Source organism: Symphalangus syndactylus, chromosome 10 (assembly GCF_028878055.3).
Source record: "Symphalangus syndactylus isolate Jambi chromosome 10, NHGRI_mSymSyn1-v2.1_pri, whole genome shotgun sequence".
NCBI lineage: Eukaryota > Metazoa > Chordata > Mammalia > Primates > Hylobatidae > Symphalangus > Symphalangus syndactylus.
Genome location: NC_072432.2, coordinates 96,151,002 through 96,170,640, shown reverse-complemented (window position 1 = coordinate 96,170,640; position 19,639 = coordinate 96,151,002). Strand labels below are relative to the sequence as shown.

The 19,639-nt window shown below is 38.5% G+C and overlaps 1 protein-coding gene across 3 annotated transcripts in view; it reads right to left on the bottom strand.

The window, feature by feature from the left end:
- Window positions 1–19,639, bottom strand: part of ATR (ATR serine/threonine kinase) — a 142,251-nt gene that overhangs the window by 31,367 nt on the left and 91,245 nt on the right. For all 3 annotated transcript variants that reach the window (XM_055295155.2, XM_055295156.2, XM_063610664.1), the window contains 5 exons: window positions 17,767–17,944; window positions 16,185–16,364; window positions 15,533–15,692; window positions 12,321–12,500; window positions 4,357–4,499 (listed from right to left, as the gene is read on the bottom strand). In XM_055295155.2, the coding sequence (XP_055151130.2) occupies window positions 4,357–4,499; window positions 12,321–12,500; window positions 15,533–15,692; window positions 16,185–16,364; window positions 17,767–17,944 (841 nt within the window). The remainder of the gene's footprint in view (window positions 1–4,356; window positions 4,500–12,320; window positions 12,501–15,532; window positions 15,693–16,184; window positions 16,365–17,766; window positions 17,945–19,639) is intronic.

Genomic DNA, 19,639 nt, shown 5'->3' with positions numbered 1-19,639 from the left:
CTATGAAAGGGAATTCCCTGACCCCTTGCGCTTCCTGGGTGAGGCAATGCCTTGCCCTGCTTCGGCTCATGCTCAGTGCGCTGCACCCACTGTCCTGCACCCACTGTCTGACAAACCCCAGTGAGATGAACCCAGTACCTCAGTTGGAAATGCAGAAATCACCCGTCTTCTGCACTGCTCATGCTGGGAGCTGTAGACTGGAGCTGTTCCTATTCGGCTATCTTGGAACCGCCCCTCTGATATTTTTTGGTCATAAAAGGAGGTTGAATTTTGTCAAGTGCTTTCTCTGCATCTATTGAGATGAGATGATCATATGGTTTTTGTCCTTCATTCTATTAATGTGGTATATCAAATATATATATTTGGATATGTTGAACCATCCTTGCATTGTGGAGTAAATTCCACTTGGTTATGGTGAATGATCCTTTTAATGTGCTGTTGAATTTGGATTACTAGTATACCTTCTTCATGAGGTCTACCAGACTTTTGTAGCAATTCAATGCAAAGAAGTACACTTTTGAAATCATAAAGCCAGTGGCTTGTGGCTTGACTTTTGACCTCCATGATTTCTGGACTTGTTTGGTTCACTTTTGGTATCTGGCTAATATAGCCTCCCACATAGCTGGGACCATGATTGTACACCCTATGCCTGGCTAATTGATTTATTTTTTGTAGAGATGAGGTCTTGCCATGTTCCCTAGGCTTTTCTTGAACTCCTGGGCTCAAGCAATCCTTCCATTTCAGCATCTCAAAATTCTGGGATTACAGGCATTAGTCACTGTGCCCAGCCATATCTGATATTTACTATATTTATTTTGATTTTTTTTTTTTTTTTTGAGATAGAGTCTTTCTCTGTCACCCAGGCAGGAGTGTAGCGGCATGATCATAGCTGACTGCAATCTCCACCTCCTGGGCTCAAGCAATCCTCTTGGCTCAGCTTCCCTTGTAGCTGGGACCACAGGTGTGCACCACCATGCCTGGCTAATTTTTTATTTTTTTTGGTAGAGATGGCGTCTTACCATGTTGCCCTGGCTGGTTTTGCACTTCTGGTTTCAAGCAATCTGCCTGCCTCAGCCTCCCAAAATTCTGAGGTTACAGACATGAGCCACTGAGCCCAGCCTATTTTGATATCTAATCACACATTCTATTATGTACCATTATTTAAATGTTTTATGTACTTAAGGTTTCTATCCCTAATTGGATCCTAGATTCTTAAGGGCAAACATTGATATTTAATCAGTAATAACACAATTATTCAGTCAGGGGATAAATATGTCTCAAAAGCTAAGTTTACTCCCTTAAGCATACAAATATTTTATTTTAACTACTATGGATAGAACCAGGTTTTAAAATGTACTTACATTCCTGAAGGGTACTTTAAAAATACTCACTATACCTAACAGTTTTATGCATATAGAGGACTTTATATAACTACTTGTTTTAAAAGAAATGTGTTAAGTAAATTCTATATCCCAAGGCACATGATATATACTAAGACTAAAGAGCAAACAAAAGAAGCTATCACTCATTTTTCAAAAGAACTGGGCCAAAAGTGATGGCTCACACCTGTAATCTCAGTGCTTTAGGAGGCTGAGGTGGGAAGATTGCTTGAGGCCAGGAGCTCAAGATCAGCCTGAGCAACATAGTGAGACCCTATCTCTACAAAAAATTATTTAAAAACATAGTTGGGCATGGTGGCATGTGCCTATAGTCCTAACTACTAAGGAGGCTGAGGCAGGAGGATCACTTGAGCCCAGAGTTCAAGGTCATAGTTAGCTATGATTGTACTGCACTCCTGTCTCGGTGACAGAGCGATACTTTGTCAATTAAAAAAAAAAAAAAAAGAAGAACTGTCTTTAGTACCTTTAGTCATTTTGCTACCCTAATACCACTGATGATGAACAAATATTGCTTTTTTTTCCATTTTTTTTCTCGTGTGACACAGCCCTCAGGACATCCTGAGAACATATGCCCCCTTTCTTTCTTCTTTTTTTTTTTTGAGACAAGGTCTTGCTCTGTTATCCAGGCTGCTGTGCAGTGGTGCCATCACAGCTCACCACCGCCTTGACGTCCCAGGTTCAGGTAATCCTCCCACCTCAACTTCCAAGTAGCTAGGACTACAGGCACACACCACCACCCGTGGCTTACAGATATTGCTTTAATTTCTGAAAATATTTAACTGAGAAGTCATAGTACCTCATAATAGGCAATTTCAACAGATATATTGCCTATCCTTCCTGAAAATATCCTTCCATGTAAAGCAATGGTACATGAGTATGATAAGGAGAATGTATGGAATGATATTATTTCTTAGTAATTAATAATTTATAAAAATATAAACAGTAGGCCTGAGATTATAGTACTTGACTATAATACACTGATATATGAAATTAAAAGTTATATTTCACCTATTAACTAGTTTAAGAATAAGTACTTTCTACAAGTCTAATGTCAAAATCATTTTCATGTATATATATTATACTACTTCTTATTGGAATGGGCTAGAAGGAAGTATTCCACTGCAATAAAATATAACCACAAAGGCTGAGTGGGGTGGCTCACATCTATAATCCCAGCACTTTGGGAGGCCGTGGTCGGTGAATCACAAGGTCAGGAGTTAGAGACCAGCCTGAACAACATGGTGAAACCCTGTCTCTACTACAAATACAAAAATTAACCGGGTGTGGTGGCACGTGCCTGTAATACCAGCTACTCAGGAGGGTGAGCCAGAGTCGCTTGAACCTGGGAAGCAGAGGTTGCAGTGAGCTGAGATCGTGCCATTGCACTCCAGCCTGGGCCACAGAGCAAGACTCTGTCTTAAAATAAATAAAATAAAATAATAAAATAAATAAATATGTATATGTACATATAACCACGAAATACGACATTTAGGGTCTTCTGGAATTCTACGGTTGGGGACTCAGGGAATGAGGGTCTGGAATGAGAAGGATACTTAATTTGGTGCTGTTGAATTTTTTAAAAAATCCATGTTGCGGTATTATAATACATATATTGGTTTTAGTTCACAGTTACTGGCTCCTAACTCCTTGTTATAATGTCAGGGCACTTTAGGCCTCAGGAAACAGAACCTCTCTCTATGAGCTTCTCCTGTCCTTCACTCACTTGCCCAAGGCAGGATTCTAATCTGACTATGAGTCAAAAGATCCTCATCCCAGAGAGGATCCTGCCCCATACCCTAGAGGAAGGAATGCTACATAGAAAAGGCCAAGAAAAGTCTGAACAGACAGACCTTGCTGGGTTTACATTATGAGCTATTTGTCCACTCACATTGCTACATGGTTGTCAATCATGCCCATGTAATCAAGACTCCATTAAAAACCCCACAGGACAGAGTTTGGAGAGCTTCCAGAGAGTTGAACACGTGGAGGCTGACAGGAGCATATTCTAGGTATTTTCTGGCTTATGACTGATTCAGTGTATCACCTTAGATAAGATGTAAATTTTTCCTTTATGCAACTTTTTTCTTCACTTTAAAAACTAACTTTTTAAATGAAAAAAGTGATATAGACATTGTGTTTTGGAAACTTTCTCTAACAATGTTATTCTTCTGCTCTCACACCAACACAGCAATCATCAACACAGTAGAAGACTTACATGACCAAAGATGTGGGTTTTTTTCCTCATCCACGTGCCAGGAGGATGGCACAGCCCATCTCCATGGAGACAGAAGCTCCTGTGCCAGACCCCTCCAGACCTCACCCTATCTATCTCTTCATCAGACTGCTTATTTGCATCCTTTAAAATATCTTTCTTAATAAACTAGTAAAAATGTTTCCCTGAGTTCTGTGAGCCACTCTTAGCAAATTTATTAAACCCAAGAGGAGGCTGTGAGAACCCCAACTTGAAGCCAGTTGGTCAGAAGTTCCAGAGGCCCAGACCTGCAACTAAGGGAAGGAGGAGATGGTCTTGTGTCACCAAGCCCTCAACCTTTGAGGTATGACACTGTCTCCAGGTAGAGAGTGTCAGAACAGAATTGGAGGACACCAAGCTGGTGTCCACTGCTTGGTGTATGGGGAAAAAAACCCACATCTTTGGTCATGTAAGTCTTCTACTGTGTTGATGATTGCTGTGTTGGTGTGAGAGCAGAAGAATAACATTGTTAGAGAAAGTTTCCAAAACACAATGTCTATATCACTTTTTTCATTTAAAAAGTTAGTTTTTAAAGTGAAGAAAAAAGTTGCATAAAGGAAAAATTTACATCTTATCTAAGGTGATACACTGAATCAGTCATAAGCCAGAAAATACCTAGAATATGCTAAGACATGTGGTAACAGTTTCAATATTAATAGTCATCCTTACATATTTAATCTGCAAACATGCAGTTCTCATACTCACCTGCCAAAATGAAGAACTATATACCGGATGAGATCACCTTGCTTTTCCATTTTGTTGTCTGTGACCATGGGCATCAATTTGTCATAGTACTTGGCAAGGTAAAAATGCCCATCCTCCCATTCTGGCAGGCACGCGGTCACATCCTGTAAAAAAGAACATAGGATACTCATCTAAGGAAATCCCACACTATGCTGGGAAGTAAAATATGAATAGATGATTAGGGATCAAAAGTATGTGACCTTTATCTAGGCAGAGCAAAGTCAAAAGCAGACTCAATCTTTGATGTGGATAAAGAATAGCTACCTTCTTGTAAAGGTTTTCTCAGGAGGGCTGATTGGTTCTGGTGGGTTGCCCACTGCCCAACATGAAATAGTGCTGGAAGAATTCACAACTTAGGAGAAAACTCCATTTATGTCACCACTTTAAAAGATATATCAAAGTAGTGTCTGGATGGGTTAAAATTTTTTATACATATATATGATATATGTGTGTGTGTGTATACACATGTATCATAAAAGGCATTTTTAAAAATCTTCAAAGCAGAAGTAATATTGAGTCTCTAAAGAGGGTAGGACTTTAAAAAGCATAAAAATTTTGGTAAAATAAAAATCACATGTTTTGTTTTTCTCCAAGATCTCTCACAAGTTATTGCCCTTTCTCTCAATTCCTTCAGAAGCAGGCTTCTAAAAAGGATTCTCTACCTCACATTGATTCCTAAAACTATGTCTTTTCAGCTTCAGTCTTCACCACTCCACTAAGGAGCTCCTTAAATCCAAGAGATATTTTACAATTCTGATCTCATTTGAACTCTCTTCAATATGTTTCTGTTGTCCAAGTCACTTATTTCAAATGCTTTCATCGCTTGACTTCTGTGAGGCCACCATCTTCCAAGTTTTCTCCTCTCTTTCTGGCCACTCTCACTTAGTCTCCTTTGTCATTTCTTCTTGCTGTTCCTGCCTTAAACATTTGTGTGGTTTATTAATTCTTAAAATTACATGAAGTGTGATGGGAAATACACAGGATCACTGACAATTTTTTTTTTTTAATTGAAGTTCCACTTTTCATCTAAGGAAGTTTGAGAACAGTTTAGACCAGAAATCTTAAGTGAGATCTTGAGTTTCTACTGACTCTAATCTTGAGACTCTACAGACACAAACCTGCCTGGGAATAGAGGTCAGAATGACATGATTAGATGTGTGGGTACATGCTAGGTTCATGTACCTAATCAGCCACACAGGGTAAGGGCTGCCAGAAAAACATATCAGTCAATCTAGTCTTTCCTTTGTTTCTTCTTTCCTGTCTTCCTGCCTTCCTTTCTTCCTCCTTCCCTAACTTCCTTCCTCCTCCCTCTCTCATTTCAGCTTAGATTTTAATTATTTATTTTGAAAAGTAAAATTCACATACTGAAAAATACACTAATCTCACATTTACAGCTTGATCAATTATCACAAAGTGATTACCTTTATATAAATCTCCTTCCTCCCGCCCTCTCTTCTCTCTCTCTTTTAAGATTTTTAAGTTTTATTTCAAAAAATAAAGTTTATATACAGAAACATACACAAATCTTATGTATACAACTTGATCAATTATCACAAATTTATCATCCTCATACAAGAACTCCAGTTTTCTTTTGTCTGTTTTTGAACTTTTATATAAATAGAATCATACTATAATAATTATTATTATTGGCCAGGCAAGGTGGCTTATGCTTGTAATCCCAGCACTTTGGGAGGCCCAGGTGGGCGGATCACGAGGTCAGGAGATGGAGACCATCCTGGCTAACATGGTGAAACCCAGTCTCTACTAAAAATACAAAAAAAAAAAAATTAGCCGGGCGGTGGCAGGCGCCTGTAGTCCCAGCTACTCAGGAGGCGGAGGCAGGAGAATGGCCTGAACCTGGGAGGCGGAGCTTGCAATGAGCCAAGATCGCGCCACTGCACTCCAGCCTGAGCAACAGAGCGAGACACTGTCTCCAAAAAAATACATATTATTATTATGAGAGACAAGATTTTGCCCTGTTGTCCTGGCTGGTGTGCAGTGGCATGCTCATGACTCCCTGCAGCCACGACTCCTAGGCTCAAGGCGATCCTCCCTCCTCAGCCAATGGAGCAGCTGGGACTACAGGCATGTACCACCACACCCAGCTAATTTTTGTATTTTTTGTAGAGATGGAGTTTTGCTATGTTTCCTAGGCTGGTCTTGAACTCCTCAGCTCAAGCAATCCGCCTGCCTCAGCCTCCCAAAGTGCTGGGATTATAGGCATGAGTCACCATGCCCAGCCCTACGTGTATTACATTTTTTATCTGGCTTATTTCATTTAACATTGCATTTGTGATATCAATCCAAGTTATTGCATATAAATTTGGTTTACTATATAGTATTCCATTATAAGAATATGCTACAACATATTTATCCATTCTATAACTGATTGCCATTTGGATTACTTCCAATATAAAATCTACAAATAATAATGTTATAAACATTCTTGTATATATCCTCTGGGGACATGCTGGGTCATATTCTGGATATGAGCCTTTAATGTATTGCAAATATCTTCTAATCTGTAGCTTGCCTCTAACTCACAATGGTATCTTCTGATAAACAGAAGTTATTGTTTATTTTATGGTTAGTGTTTTTGTTATGTTTAAGAAGTCCTGACCTAGATTAACAATCTACCTCAAGTTTACTTTTGTTTATGGTGGGAAGAAGGGATCAAGTTTGATTTTTTGTTTTCCTATAAGATACCCAAGTGATGCAACAACATTTATTGAAAAGACTATTTTGGTTATTCACAGTTTGCCCCTCCAGATAGATACACTTGCCAACTTTAGCCTTTTCCACTCTGCTCGGTGCCCCAGGAAATTGAAATTGATGATTTATATCAGTGGGCCTGTTTGCCCTCTGCTTCCTGTGAAGTTCAATCAATGGAAGGCAGCAATAGATTAGAGGGTGAGGAGGAGAGTGAGGTTAAGGTCTTTATACCTGCTCGTTTCCTTCCTGCTGGGCTACAGTCGACAGTGGTTGTGTTTCTTTCCCTAAGGTTAAGTTCTGGTCCAATGGTCCTTTCCTACAAATTTAGCTACCTTTACAGGTTCCAGTAAATGCTCTATCCTTTTGCTCCTTCAGGTCTAGAGTTAGCAACGACTCTCTGTTGTTGCTAGCCATGGGGTACTTTCACCATCCTTTGTTAATTTCCCTTAATCTAGTTTTTCATTAAACTCTCCCCAATTACCTCCTTTGATTGGGCCAACTATTTTCTCCCTGCACCTGACCTCACACAATACAGTAAAGAGCATCTCAGATAGATTGGAGGTCACTAAGGAGATATGACAACTAATGCTATATGGAATCCTTAATTCTAGACAGAATAAGGACACTATTGGGAAAACTGGTGAAATGTGGTCTACAGATAGTTAACAGTTTTGTTTATCAATGTTAATTTCCCACTTCTGATACTCTGGTAGTGTAAGATATTAAAATTAGTGGAAACACAGTAGAGGGTAGATATGGAAATTCTCTACACTACTACTAACTTTTTAGAAGTCAAAGATTATTTCAAAATAAAACTGAAAAAATGAAAGGTGACAGAAAAGCTTCTTGGTTATCCTTGGCCTTTATGTTTCCACATAAGTTTTAAATTGTAATTGTCAATTACCTGTTAGCATTTGATGAGTAATGCATTAAACCTCTAGGTCAATTTGTAGAGAAATAATTATATTATTGAGTCTTCCCATTCATACATGTATTCTAGCTACTAATTTATTTAGTTCTTTTTTACTTCACTCAATTTTAATGTTTTAATTTTTATTTTGTGGAGAGGTCTTGTGTGCAATTTAATCCTAGGCATTTCATTATTTTTATTGCTATCCTAAATGATATCTTTAAAAATTTTAGGCTGGGCATGTATGGTGGCTCACAACTATAATCCCAGCACTTTGGGAGGCAGAGGTGGGAGGATCGTTTGAGGCCAGGGAGTTTGAGACCAGCCTTGGCAGAACAGCACAAAATAAAAAATTAGCTGGGTGTGGTGGCATGTGCCTGTAGTCCCAGCTACTTGAGAGGCTGAGGTGGGAGGATCACTTGAGCCCAGGAGGTTGAGGCTGCAGTGAGCCATAATCATGCCACTATACTCCAGCCTGGGGTGACAGACCAAGACCCTGTCTCAAAAATAAAATAAAATAAAAATTTAAATCAACTTTCTTAAGACATATACACCCATGGAACCATCATTCCAGTCAAGAAGATGAACATTCCTAACTCTCTCGAAAGTTCTTATGGGCGCCCACCCTTGCCATCACTCTCCTGCCAACTACCCAGGCAACTACTGATATAATTTCTATGCATATACATTAGTTGTACCTGTTCTAAAATGTCACATAAATGAAATCATATAAGCATGTAGTCTGTTATGTCCCTCTTCTTTCATTCAGCATATCTATGACATTAATCTACCTTGTTGCGTGTACCAGTAGTTCATTTCTTCTTATTGTAGGGTAGTATTCCATTATACAACTGTACCACAGTTTGTTTGCCCATTCTTCTCTGGATGGCCAGCTGGTCTATTTCCAGTTTTTGTGACTAAAGCTACTGTAAACATTTGTGTACAAGTCTTTTTATTGACATATGTAATTGCTTCTGTTGGATAAACACCTAAGAATGGAATGGAATATGGTAGATTTAACTTTTTATAGTCCCACCAGGTGCATTTATTGCATTAATAGGTATTGCTAGTCTTTTAGACTTTAGCCATTTTAGTGTGTAACGTGTTATTTCACTGTGGTTTTAATTTGCATCTTCCTAATGACTAATGATGTTAAGCATCTTTTCATTTGCTTTTTGGCCATTTGCATGTATTCTTTATGAAGTGTCTATCCAAGACTTTTGCAGATCTGTATTTTTTTTTTTAATAGACAAAGTTTCACTCTGTAACTTAGGCTGGAACACAGTGGTGCAATCATAGCTAACTGTAACCTTGAACTCCTAGGCTCAAGTGATCCTCCTGCTTTAGCCTGCCGAATAGCTAAGACTATAGGCATTCGTCACCATACCTGGCTAATTTTTATTTTTGTAGAGACAGGTTCTCACTATATTGCCCAGGCTGGTTTTGAACTCCTAGCTTCAAGCGATCCTCAGGCCTCAGCCTCCCAAAGCACTGAGATTACAGGCCTGAGCCACTGTGCCTAGCCTCACAGATCTTTAAATTGTCTTACTAAGTTGTAGGGTTCTCTATAATTTAGCTACAAATCCTCTGTCATATATGTATTGCAAGTATTTTCTCCAAGTCTATGGCTTACCTTTTCATTTTCTTAACTGTCTTTCTTAGAAAAGGTTTTAACTTTGATAAACATCTAATTTATCAGGATTTTTTAAATGCTTAATGCTTTGTGTGATCTAAGAAAACCTTTGCCTACCCTAAGGTTGTAAAGATTTTCTTCTATTTTTTCATCTAAAAATTCTTAATTTTAGCTTTTCAGTTTAGATCTATAATCTACTTTTTCTGAAGCAATTTTGTCTATCATATGAGGCAGAGATTGAAGATCATTTTTTTCCTCATACAGATATCCAACTGTTCAAGTACTTTCTTTCTGCTTGTAAATGGTATATTTTAAATTCCTTTATTGTTGTCATATAGAAATAAAATCATCAGGCAATCTTGTTTAACTCACTCAATATTTTGAATAGTTTATTTATAATCTTTTGAATTTTCTACATATGTATTCATATCATCTGCAATTAATAACTTTCCTGTATTTTTTTCCTAGTCCTTGTATCTTTTACTTCTTTTTTTATTTAAAGATTGCCATTTGGGTAATATTTTAAAATGACAGCTCTATTGGGATATAATTAATATATTATAAAGTTCACACTTTTAAAGTTGTTGTTAGCATATTTACAGAGTTGTGTAACCATCACCACTATCTAATTCCAGAACATTTTCATCACTCCAAAAAAAAAAATTGTACCAATTAGCAGTCACTTCCCAGCCCCAACCTCAGTCTCTAGTACCCATTAATCTACCTTCTGTCTCTATGGATTTGCTTATTCTGGCCATTTCATGTAAATGGGATCATGTAATATGTGGCCCCTTGGATCTGCATGTCATTCTACAGTAGTCAGCCTCTATTCTTTTCTCTACTCATTTCTGTCTACATCACGTATAGGCAACCAGAATAAGAGAAGCGGCTACTTAGGCCTTTATGACAGGAAATTAGGGGTGTATGCAGAGGAAACAGAACCTGAAAAGTTGGCAGTCTGACGACATCTCTCTTCCCTAACCCTGGCTTTAGTACCCAGGCAGAGATGGGAGAACTGGAATATTCGCTATCAAATTCTGCTGTTAAGTACTGGTGAGTTTTTGTGTGCCTCATAAGTTGTTGTGCCTTACATACCAGAATAAATTCAGAAGATCTCTCCAACTGGGAAGGTGAAACTTACAAGTATGGTTTCAGAACCTGCCTCATTATCACTGCCCTTTAGGATAATATAGTTTTTAATGCAAATCAAGGTTAGTTTCTTAGGTGGTATGACATCTTCTTGTAACCAAGGAACAGGAGCTGGACTCCTATTTATCTTCATCAGAACGCAACACTTTCTGGATCTAAAGATGAGCACTGTCTGTGCCATTTGCTTTGGCTGTTGGTCCCATTTAGGTCTTTCTTGTATCTTTGATTTCTCTCTCTTCTCATCATGCTCTTATTTTGGTTTATGTTCTTAAACTTATGGGGCCTATATACAATAGCTGTTTTTAAATCCTGTCATTTCTAGAACTATTTCTATTTTTTTTCCTATCTATGGCTCAAATATTCCTGCTTCTTCATTCACATAGTAATTTTTTAATGGATGCTGGATATATTTTTACATTGTCAAGTTTTAGATTTTGTTGTCTTGCTTTAAAGAGCGCTAGACTTTGATCTGGCAGGCAGTAGGGTTACTTGAAGATCAGTGTAATCCTCTTAAAGCTTGTTTTACTGCCCTTCTAGTACGGATATAGAGTAGTTTTTAGCCTAGGACTAATTTTGTCCTACTTCTAAGGTGTGGCCCTTTTAAGGTCTTTACTGAATGCTCCATATTATGCAATGAGGCCTCTCAATCTGGCTGGTGGACTGAATAACTCTCAATCCTGTAATCTGAATGAATCTCAATCCCGTGTGAGCTCTGGAAATTGTTCTTATAGCCTCTGCATGTTTATTCTTTCCCCAGCAGTTATTCCTAGCTTGGCCTCATAGAATTCTGAATTATTCATGTGCAGGCTGGTATTCAGCCAACATGATTCCTATGCAGATAGGAACTACTCTGTTTAACTTTTTTCTCTCAGTTAATCTGTCCCACAAATTCTAGCCACCTGCTCTTTGCTTTATTATTTCCTTTCTTCTACTTTTTTATTTCTCTCCCTACTTTTTTAGTTCCTTTTCTAACTCTTTGGGATAGATACTTAACTTGTTAATTTTGAACCTTTATTTTCTTCGAATATATGCAAATAAAAATTTAAATCCCTTTTAAGAATGGCTTTGGCTGCAGAGGATATGATATGCCATTTTTATTATCATTCAGTTCAAAGTACTTTTAAATTTCCATTGAAAGTTTTCATTGACCCATGGATTATTGAGAGGTATATCTCTTACAACACCATCTATATAAAGTTTAATACCTAGTAAAGAAGTTATAAATTGGTTTTGCTGAACAATTTTCAGGCTAGGATGTAGTTGATTTTGAGACAGAGGGTGAGAATAGTGATTACTGGGGTGAAGGGTAGTGGGGTTATAGAGCTCAAATAATATTCTATTTCTTGACTTGGTGGCAGTTTCATGGGTATATTTATTTTGTGATAATCCATATACTTACATACTCACTGAAAAGTCAAAAAAATGTCCTGGTTATTTTTATACATGTGCTTTTCCATATAGACTTAAGTCATTTTACCCCGTCAACAGAGTTAACTGAAACTGCATTATACATATACTTGCCTTATATTTTTTCATAATTGCATTGCTTTCAAAGTTAGCTGTTTCTTCCATAAATCGGCCCACTAGTAGCATAGCTCGACCATGGATTAACATGTTCTTTCCCTCAGGTGGGGTTTCGTTTTCAGGAAAACATAATTCAACACCTTTCTGAAGAACAATTAGTGCCTGGTGAACATCACCCTAAAAGAAAAAAGGCAACAATAAGCCTTTTAATTTAAAAACATATTTCTATTTTCTGCAAAAGTATTAGTTCATTATGTTTTTGTACAAATCCATTTGTAATTTCATGTTTATCTTTTATTTGCCTCTTATTAAAGTAAAATTCTAAAACTGAAACATTGCTTCATTTCATCTCATTCATTCATTTACTAATTAATTTTACAACTGCAGTTGGCTCTCTGTATCCACAGGTTCCACATCAATGGATTCAATCAACAGTGGACAGAAAATATTAGGAATGGCTGGGCACAGTGGCTCATGTCTGCAATTCCAGTGCTTTTGGATGCCAAGGCAGGGGGACTGCTTGGGGCCAGGAGTTTGATACTAGCCTGGGCAACATAGCAAGATCCTGTCTCTACAAAAAATTTAAAAATTAGCCAGGTGTGGTGGCTCATGCCTATAATTCCAGCTACTTGGAAGGCTGAGGGGGAAGGATCACTTGAGCCCAGGAATTTGCAGTTACAGTGAGCTATGACACACCACTGCACTCCAGCCTGGGTGACAGAGCAAGATCCTCTCTCTTGAAAAAAAAAAAGCTAGGCATGATGGCTTATGCTTATAGCCTTTGCTACAAAGCGCAGGGAGGTGGGAGGATTGCTTGAGACCAGGAGTCCAAGGCATCAGTGAGCTATGATCATGCCATTGCACTCCAGCCTGGGCAATAGAGCAAGACTCTGTCTCTCTCAAAACATAAAAATTTAAATTTAAAAAAAAGAAAAAGAAATATTACAAAGAAAAAATTAAAAATAATACAAATAAGCAATACAAGTATAATAACTGTTTACAAAGCATTTGCACTGTATTAGGTATTATAAGTACTCTAGAGAAGTATACAAGAGGATGTCCGCAGGTTATATGCAAATACTGTGTATGCCACTTTATATAAAGGACTTGAGTATCCACAGATTTTGTTATCCATAGAGAATCCTGGGACCAATCCCTCCATGGATATCAAGAAAGGACTATAATCAAAGTTCAGGGAACTGAAGACAATCATGAACAAATTAAAATCCCTGGCATAAAAAAGTTCATAGTCACATGAGAAAAGAAACTGTGTGAAATAACAGTATATTTGCTAAGTGTTACAACAGAGGAATATACATCAGCATTATACAGGATAGAGAAGAGAGTCCCTTAAACCTACCTGAAGAATATAGGAGAATGGAGGAGAACAGCAGTCAGGAAAAGTTATCAACAAAGAAAATTTGAATTAGGTTTTCAAGAATGAGTAGAAATCTTCTTGGCAGAGAATTTAGTGAAAGGCATTCCAGGTAGACGGAATAATAATTTTAATTGGAAGAAAAGCATATAGTCTGATTTTAGCTGAAGTTTAAAGGGTTTTTGAGATGGTGATGAATGACACTGAGGAAGTAGGCTAGGACTTGATCAGAAAGGGATTTGTGTAGTTCCTAGAGTTCAGGCTTAATCCTAAAGGTATGAAGAATACTTTGTAGGATTTAATCTTTTTGAAGGAGCAACATGATTCGATGTAGATTTTAGAAAGATCACAAACTGCAGTTACGTATACAGGGAAATACTGAGATCCTAAAAAGGTTGTTAATATTGTTAGAGGATGTAAATAATAAAGTCATAAGTTAAAGCAGTGGAAATAAATAAGAGGGAGAGGATTCAAGAGATATTTCTAAGGTTGAAGAACAAAGATTTAGTCTCCAGCTGGATGTGAAAAGTGAGGTTACAGAAGGAATTTAAGATGATGTCCAGATTTCTGCTTTTGACGGGAGGATGGAATAAAGTCTTGTTCAGAAAAGGAGGAAACATGAGAGGAGAAACAGGTATTGAGTATTCGGTAATAAATTGCATTTTGAACATTTTGAGTTTAAGGTATTATAATACATAGACTAGCACTAGCTCAATAAAATGACCAGGTACTGACTAATGCACACTGAATAAATTGCTTTCCACTCTCATCCAGGAAACATCTCTCCTGTCCTTTCTCAGCCACCACAAGTTGGTGTAAACAAATGGCACCAACAATAGTTGCTAAGTATCAATTCCAGAACATGCTATTATTATTAGTAATGCCTATTACTACTTCTAAACTGGTGACTAGACTGAGGAGAAATTTAAGTAATAGCCGTTAACTCTGGGTTATAGGCCAGGCACGGTGGCTCACGCCTGTAATCCCAGCACTTCGTGCGGCCGAGGCAGGTGGATCATGAGGTCAGGAGATCGAGACCATCCTGGCTAACATGGTGAAACCCCATCTCTACTAAAAATACAAAAAATTAACCGGGCGTGGTGGCACACGCCTGTAGTCCCAGCTACTCAGGAGGCTGAGGCAGGAGAATCACTTGAACCCGGGAGGCAGAGGTTGTAGTGAGCCGAGATCATGCCACTGCACTCCAGCCTGGGCAACAGAGCGAGACTCCAGTTCAAAAAAATACATAAATAAATAAATAAATAAAAATAAAAAATAAATCTGGGTCATAAACCTTGCAAGTAGTTCCAATGTTTAAAAAACCCCCTTCTTACTATTTTTGCTTTAATCTGGGGACTGCTGTGAACTTCTGTTCAGATGCTAGGCCCTTTCTGGCTAGATCAGAGCTGAATATTTACAGTAACACTGGCAAGTCCACAGAGAGCTAATTATCTGCCAGCGACTAAGTGACAGAGTTACATTCATTTAACCAACATTTACTGAGTCACTACTATATACACCCTGTATACACACATAAGGTGAAAAATTAAGAGGTCATTTTCCTCAAGGAAAATGTAAGATAGATGAAAACTGAAAGAACTCCACATTCAGCCTTGAAATGGGAAGGTATCTGGGGACTGTAGAGTAAAAAGAACAGTTACTTCCAGGCTATGGTAGATAATTAATGAAGAAAAGTGATAGAAAATGAAGGTTCTTAATTTGGATTAGTTATGTTCTCTCAGTTGGCCTTTTAAGGAAGTACATAATTCCCAACATTATATATATATATATATATATATATATATATCTCTGATGACATTTCCCTGGCCATTACCTTGGACCAGAGCCACTTTGCCCTTTCCACATACAGTTCAGCGAGTCGTGATTCCCCGGCATTAAGGAGAGCATTGTAGGCTGTCTGGTGGTGACCAGCCTTTCTAGCTACTCTGGCACTCTGCAGCCAGCATTCTCCAACCATTTCATTGTAATCTGGTCTAAAGGAAGTAACAACACATGGGTGAGAGAGACCGTTGGTAAGTGTATGCAACAACTTAACTTAAAACAATTTAAATCTAGGTCATAAACTTTGCAAGTAGTTCCAATGTTTTGAAAGCCTCTGTTCCCAATACAGAACCTTCTTCATATACTATTTCAAAGGAATTAATTATTTATTTGTTTAAAAAGCCTTGACTTAAATTTTCTTATAGTGCTCTGTTTTACCTATTATAAACCTTATTCTTGATTTTTATCAGTAAAAAACATATCCCCCAGATATGTTTTTAACATCTTAAAAAAGAGAAAGAAATGGCGTATAAAAGTGATTCTTAAGTTCTAGGTTCCTTTCAACCAGATAGTGTAGCCCTGATAATTAAAAATAGAAAAATGTAGATTCAGACAGAAAATTAAGAAATACAAATACCCCCAAATAATATCCAAATACCAAATTCAAGATAAGTGACATTTTTAAAAAAAGTAGCATGAGAAACCTTTTGTTGAGGCTTAGTAAAGCCCTCCGGAGGGCCAGGATAGGCTCCTTGGCTCTGTAGGAATTCTGGGTCATTTCTAGTCGAGCTACCCAGTTTAGAGAATCTTCTTGAGAACTGTCACCTGGAGAATGCTGGAAAAGTGGTTTGATGCTATGCTCCAACTCACACAACATGTGCAATCTGAAGATAGATAGAGCCTATGTTAAAATGTTATCATATTCAGCCTCATTAATCTCATATATAAAGCATGTACTTGAATTCAGAAATAAAGAACTTAAAATACACAGTTGTCTTTAGTAGAACTTTAATATATCCTTGCTAAGTAAACAATTATACTTTTATCTTTTCAAACTGAATGTAAACACCAATTTATGCTGGTTTATGTATTTGGTACTTTAGCCAGGCATGGTAGCATGCACCTGTACTCCAGCTACTCAGGAGACTGAGGCAGGTGGATCACTTGAACTCAAGAGTTCAAGGTTGCAGTGAGCTATAATTATGCCTGTGAATAGCCACTGCACTCCAGCTCAGGCGACATAGCAAGACCCCGTCCCTTAAAATAATAAGTAAATAAATAAATAAAATTAATTACATTAAACTTTTAAAAATAAATACTTAGGGATTTGCAGTGAATCCCAAATTCCTAATTAAATTAGAGAATGATGGATAAAACTACATTCAAATGTATGAAACCAAAATTTACCACCTAAATGAAGATAAAAGAAAATATGGATCCATTATAAACCAACATGAGGTATTTGCATATATTGCTGGTGCTACTACAAGAGGGCCTGGCATAGCAGATGATAGTAAAAAATTATGAAATTAATGTAGTTTTTTTTCTAAGAGTGATGGAAACTTTGATACATTCACACTAGCTTTTTCCCCCTTGTATGATAGTCAGTGTCTATGACTCAGTGTTCAAGGCACAAGGATATAGCTGAGTAGCTATAGAACAGAATTAAACTCAGTGGTCCAATCTCTAGTTTCATTAAGATATCACCAAACGGGTTGATACTAAATATAGTGAATTCTTCTAACTTAAAAAAAAATGTGCTATGTAGTAAATTTCTTATACTTTAATTACAATATTTAGTTTATAATTTTTCCTCAGGTAGAATTCATAGACCTAAAATGTTTTCCAACATTTTCTTCCTCACTTATAAAAGTTAATATTCTTTCTAGTAATGTGATACCTATATTTTTTGGGGGAAATATCAAACATATTTCTAAATGAAAAGGAAAGGGAAACAACGAATACCAAGCACCAATGTGCCAGGTGCTATAGATGTCTATATTATATTTGGTTATATAGAAAGCAAACTATGACATTACAAGAGGACAAACATAAGATATTTTTATTATGTTTTTCATTAGTCTCATAGTTGCCTTTCCTTAAAAGGATGTATGTTAGAATTTTTTTAACTGTAGGGTGATTGTGAGGTAAAAAGAATGAAAGAGCTATCTGGTGTAGCTATGCATGATACCAAACACACTAACAACTATTTACTCAAAAAAAATTTCCAATCCTGTCAGGTGACATTTATAGGCCAGAAATATAAAAATGGAAGTCCCAAAATACCTCACAATATATTCATATCCTCGTTGGTAGGAGCCTCTTTCAAAGCTTGCAGCTGAAAGAGGTACAATTTGTTCTGCTCTCACTACTTTCAGTGTGTCATAAAAAGCTGTGATATCTCTTTTTTTGGCTGATAATAATAGCTGTCCCAGTCTGACACTCCATGTTGTAGATTTTCCATCTGAAAAACAAATGAAGAGTCAAGAATGTCATGGTAGCTGGGTCCAAGAGTCAGCTTTATTTCATTAGATAAAATGGTCAGCTGAAATATCAAACAGATGGCTTCATTCCTTTTTTTCCTTTTTTTTTTTTTTTTTTTTTGAGACAGAGTCTCACTCTGTGGTCCAGGCTAGAGGGCTATGGCATGATTATAGCTCACTGCAACCTTGAACTTCTGGGCTCTAATGATCCTCCCATCTCAGTCTCCTGAATAGGTGAACAGGCATGAGCCACCATGCCCGGCTAAATTTTTAAAAAAACATTTTTGCAGAGACAGTCTCACTATTTTGCCCAGACTGGTCTAGAGCTCCTGGCTTCAAGCAATCCTCCCACCTTGGCCTCCCAAAACACTGAGATTACAGGTGTGAGCCACCATTCCCAGCCTGGTTTCATTCTACTTTGAACAACTAAACAAGGCAATCATAAAACAGGCTAAGATATTAAGTATGAATGTTGCTAAGTTACTTAAGTCTGAATATTTATGTCATATTAAAACAGCTTTTTTTTTTCTTTGAGATGGAGTCTCACTCTGTCACCCAGGCTGGAGTGCAGTGGCACGATCTCAGCTCACTGCAACCTCCACCTGTTCAAGCAATTCTCCTGCCTCAGCCTCCCGAGTAGTTGGGACTACAGGCGCGTGCCACCACGCCCGGCTAATTTTCTGTATTTTTAGTAGAGACGGGGTTTCACTGTGTTAGCCAGGATGGTCTCGATCTCCTGACCTCATGATCCGCCCACCTCAGCTGCCCAAAGTGCTGGGATTACAGGCGTGAGCCACCGCACTCATCCTAAAACTGCTTATATTTTAAGAAGTAATTTTGAAGATGGCCGAATAGGAACAGCTCCAGTCTCCAGCTCCCAGCCCCAGCGACACAGAAGACGGGTGATTTCTGCATTTCTGCTTGAGGTACCGGTTTCATCTCACTAGGGAGTGCCTAACAGTGGGTGCAGGACAGTCGGTGAAGCACACTGTGCGCGAGCCGAAGCAGGGCCAGGCATTGCCTCACTCGGGAAGCGCAAGGGGTCAGGGAGTTCCCTTTCCTAGTCAAAGAAAGGGGAAACAGACGGCACCTGGAATATCGGGTCAGTCCCGTCCTAATACTGCGCTTTTCCAACGGGCCTGGAAAACGGCACACTAGGAGATTGTGTCCCGCACCTGGCTCGGAGGGTCCTATGCCCACAGAGTCTCGCTGATTGCTAGCACAGCAGTCTGAGATCACGCTGCAAGGCGGCAGCGAGGCTGGGGGAGGGGCGCCCGCCATTGCCCAGGCTTGCTTAGGTAAACAAAGCAGCCAGGAAGCTCGAACTGGGTGGAGCCCACCACAGCTCAAGGAGGCCCACCTGCCTCTGTAGGCTCCACCTCTGGGGGCAGGGCACAGACAACCAAAAACTCAGCAAGAACCTCCACAGACTTAAATGTCCCTGTCTGACTGACAGCTTTGAAGAGAGTAGTGGTTCTCCCAGCACGCAGCTGGAGATCTGAGAACGGACAGACTGCCTCCTAAAGTGGGTCCCTCACCCCTGAGCAGCCTAACTGGGAGGCACCCCCCCAGTAGGGACAGACTGACACCTCATTCAACCGGGTACTCCTCTGAGACAAAACTTTCAGAGGAACTATCAGACAGCTGAATTTGTGGTCTCACGAAAATCCGCTGTT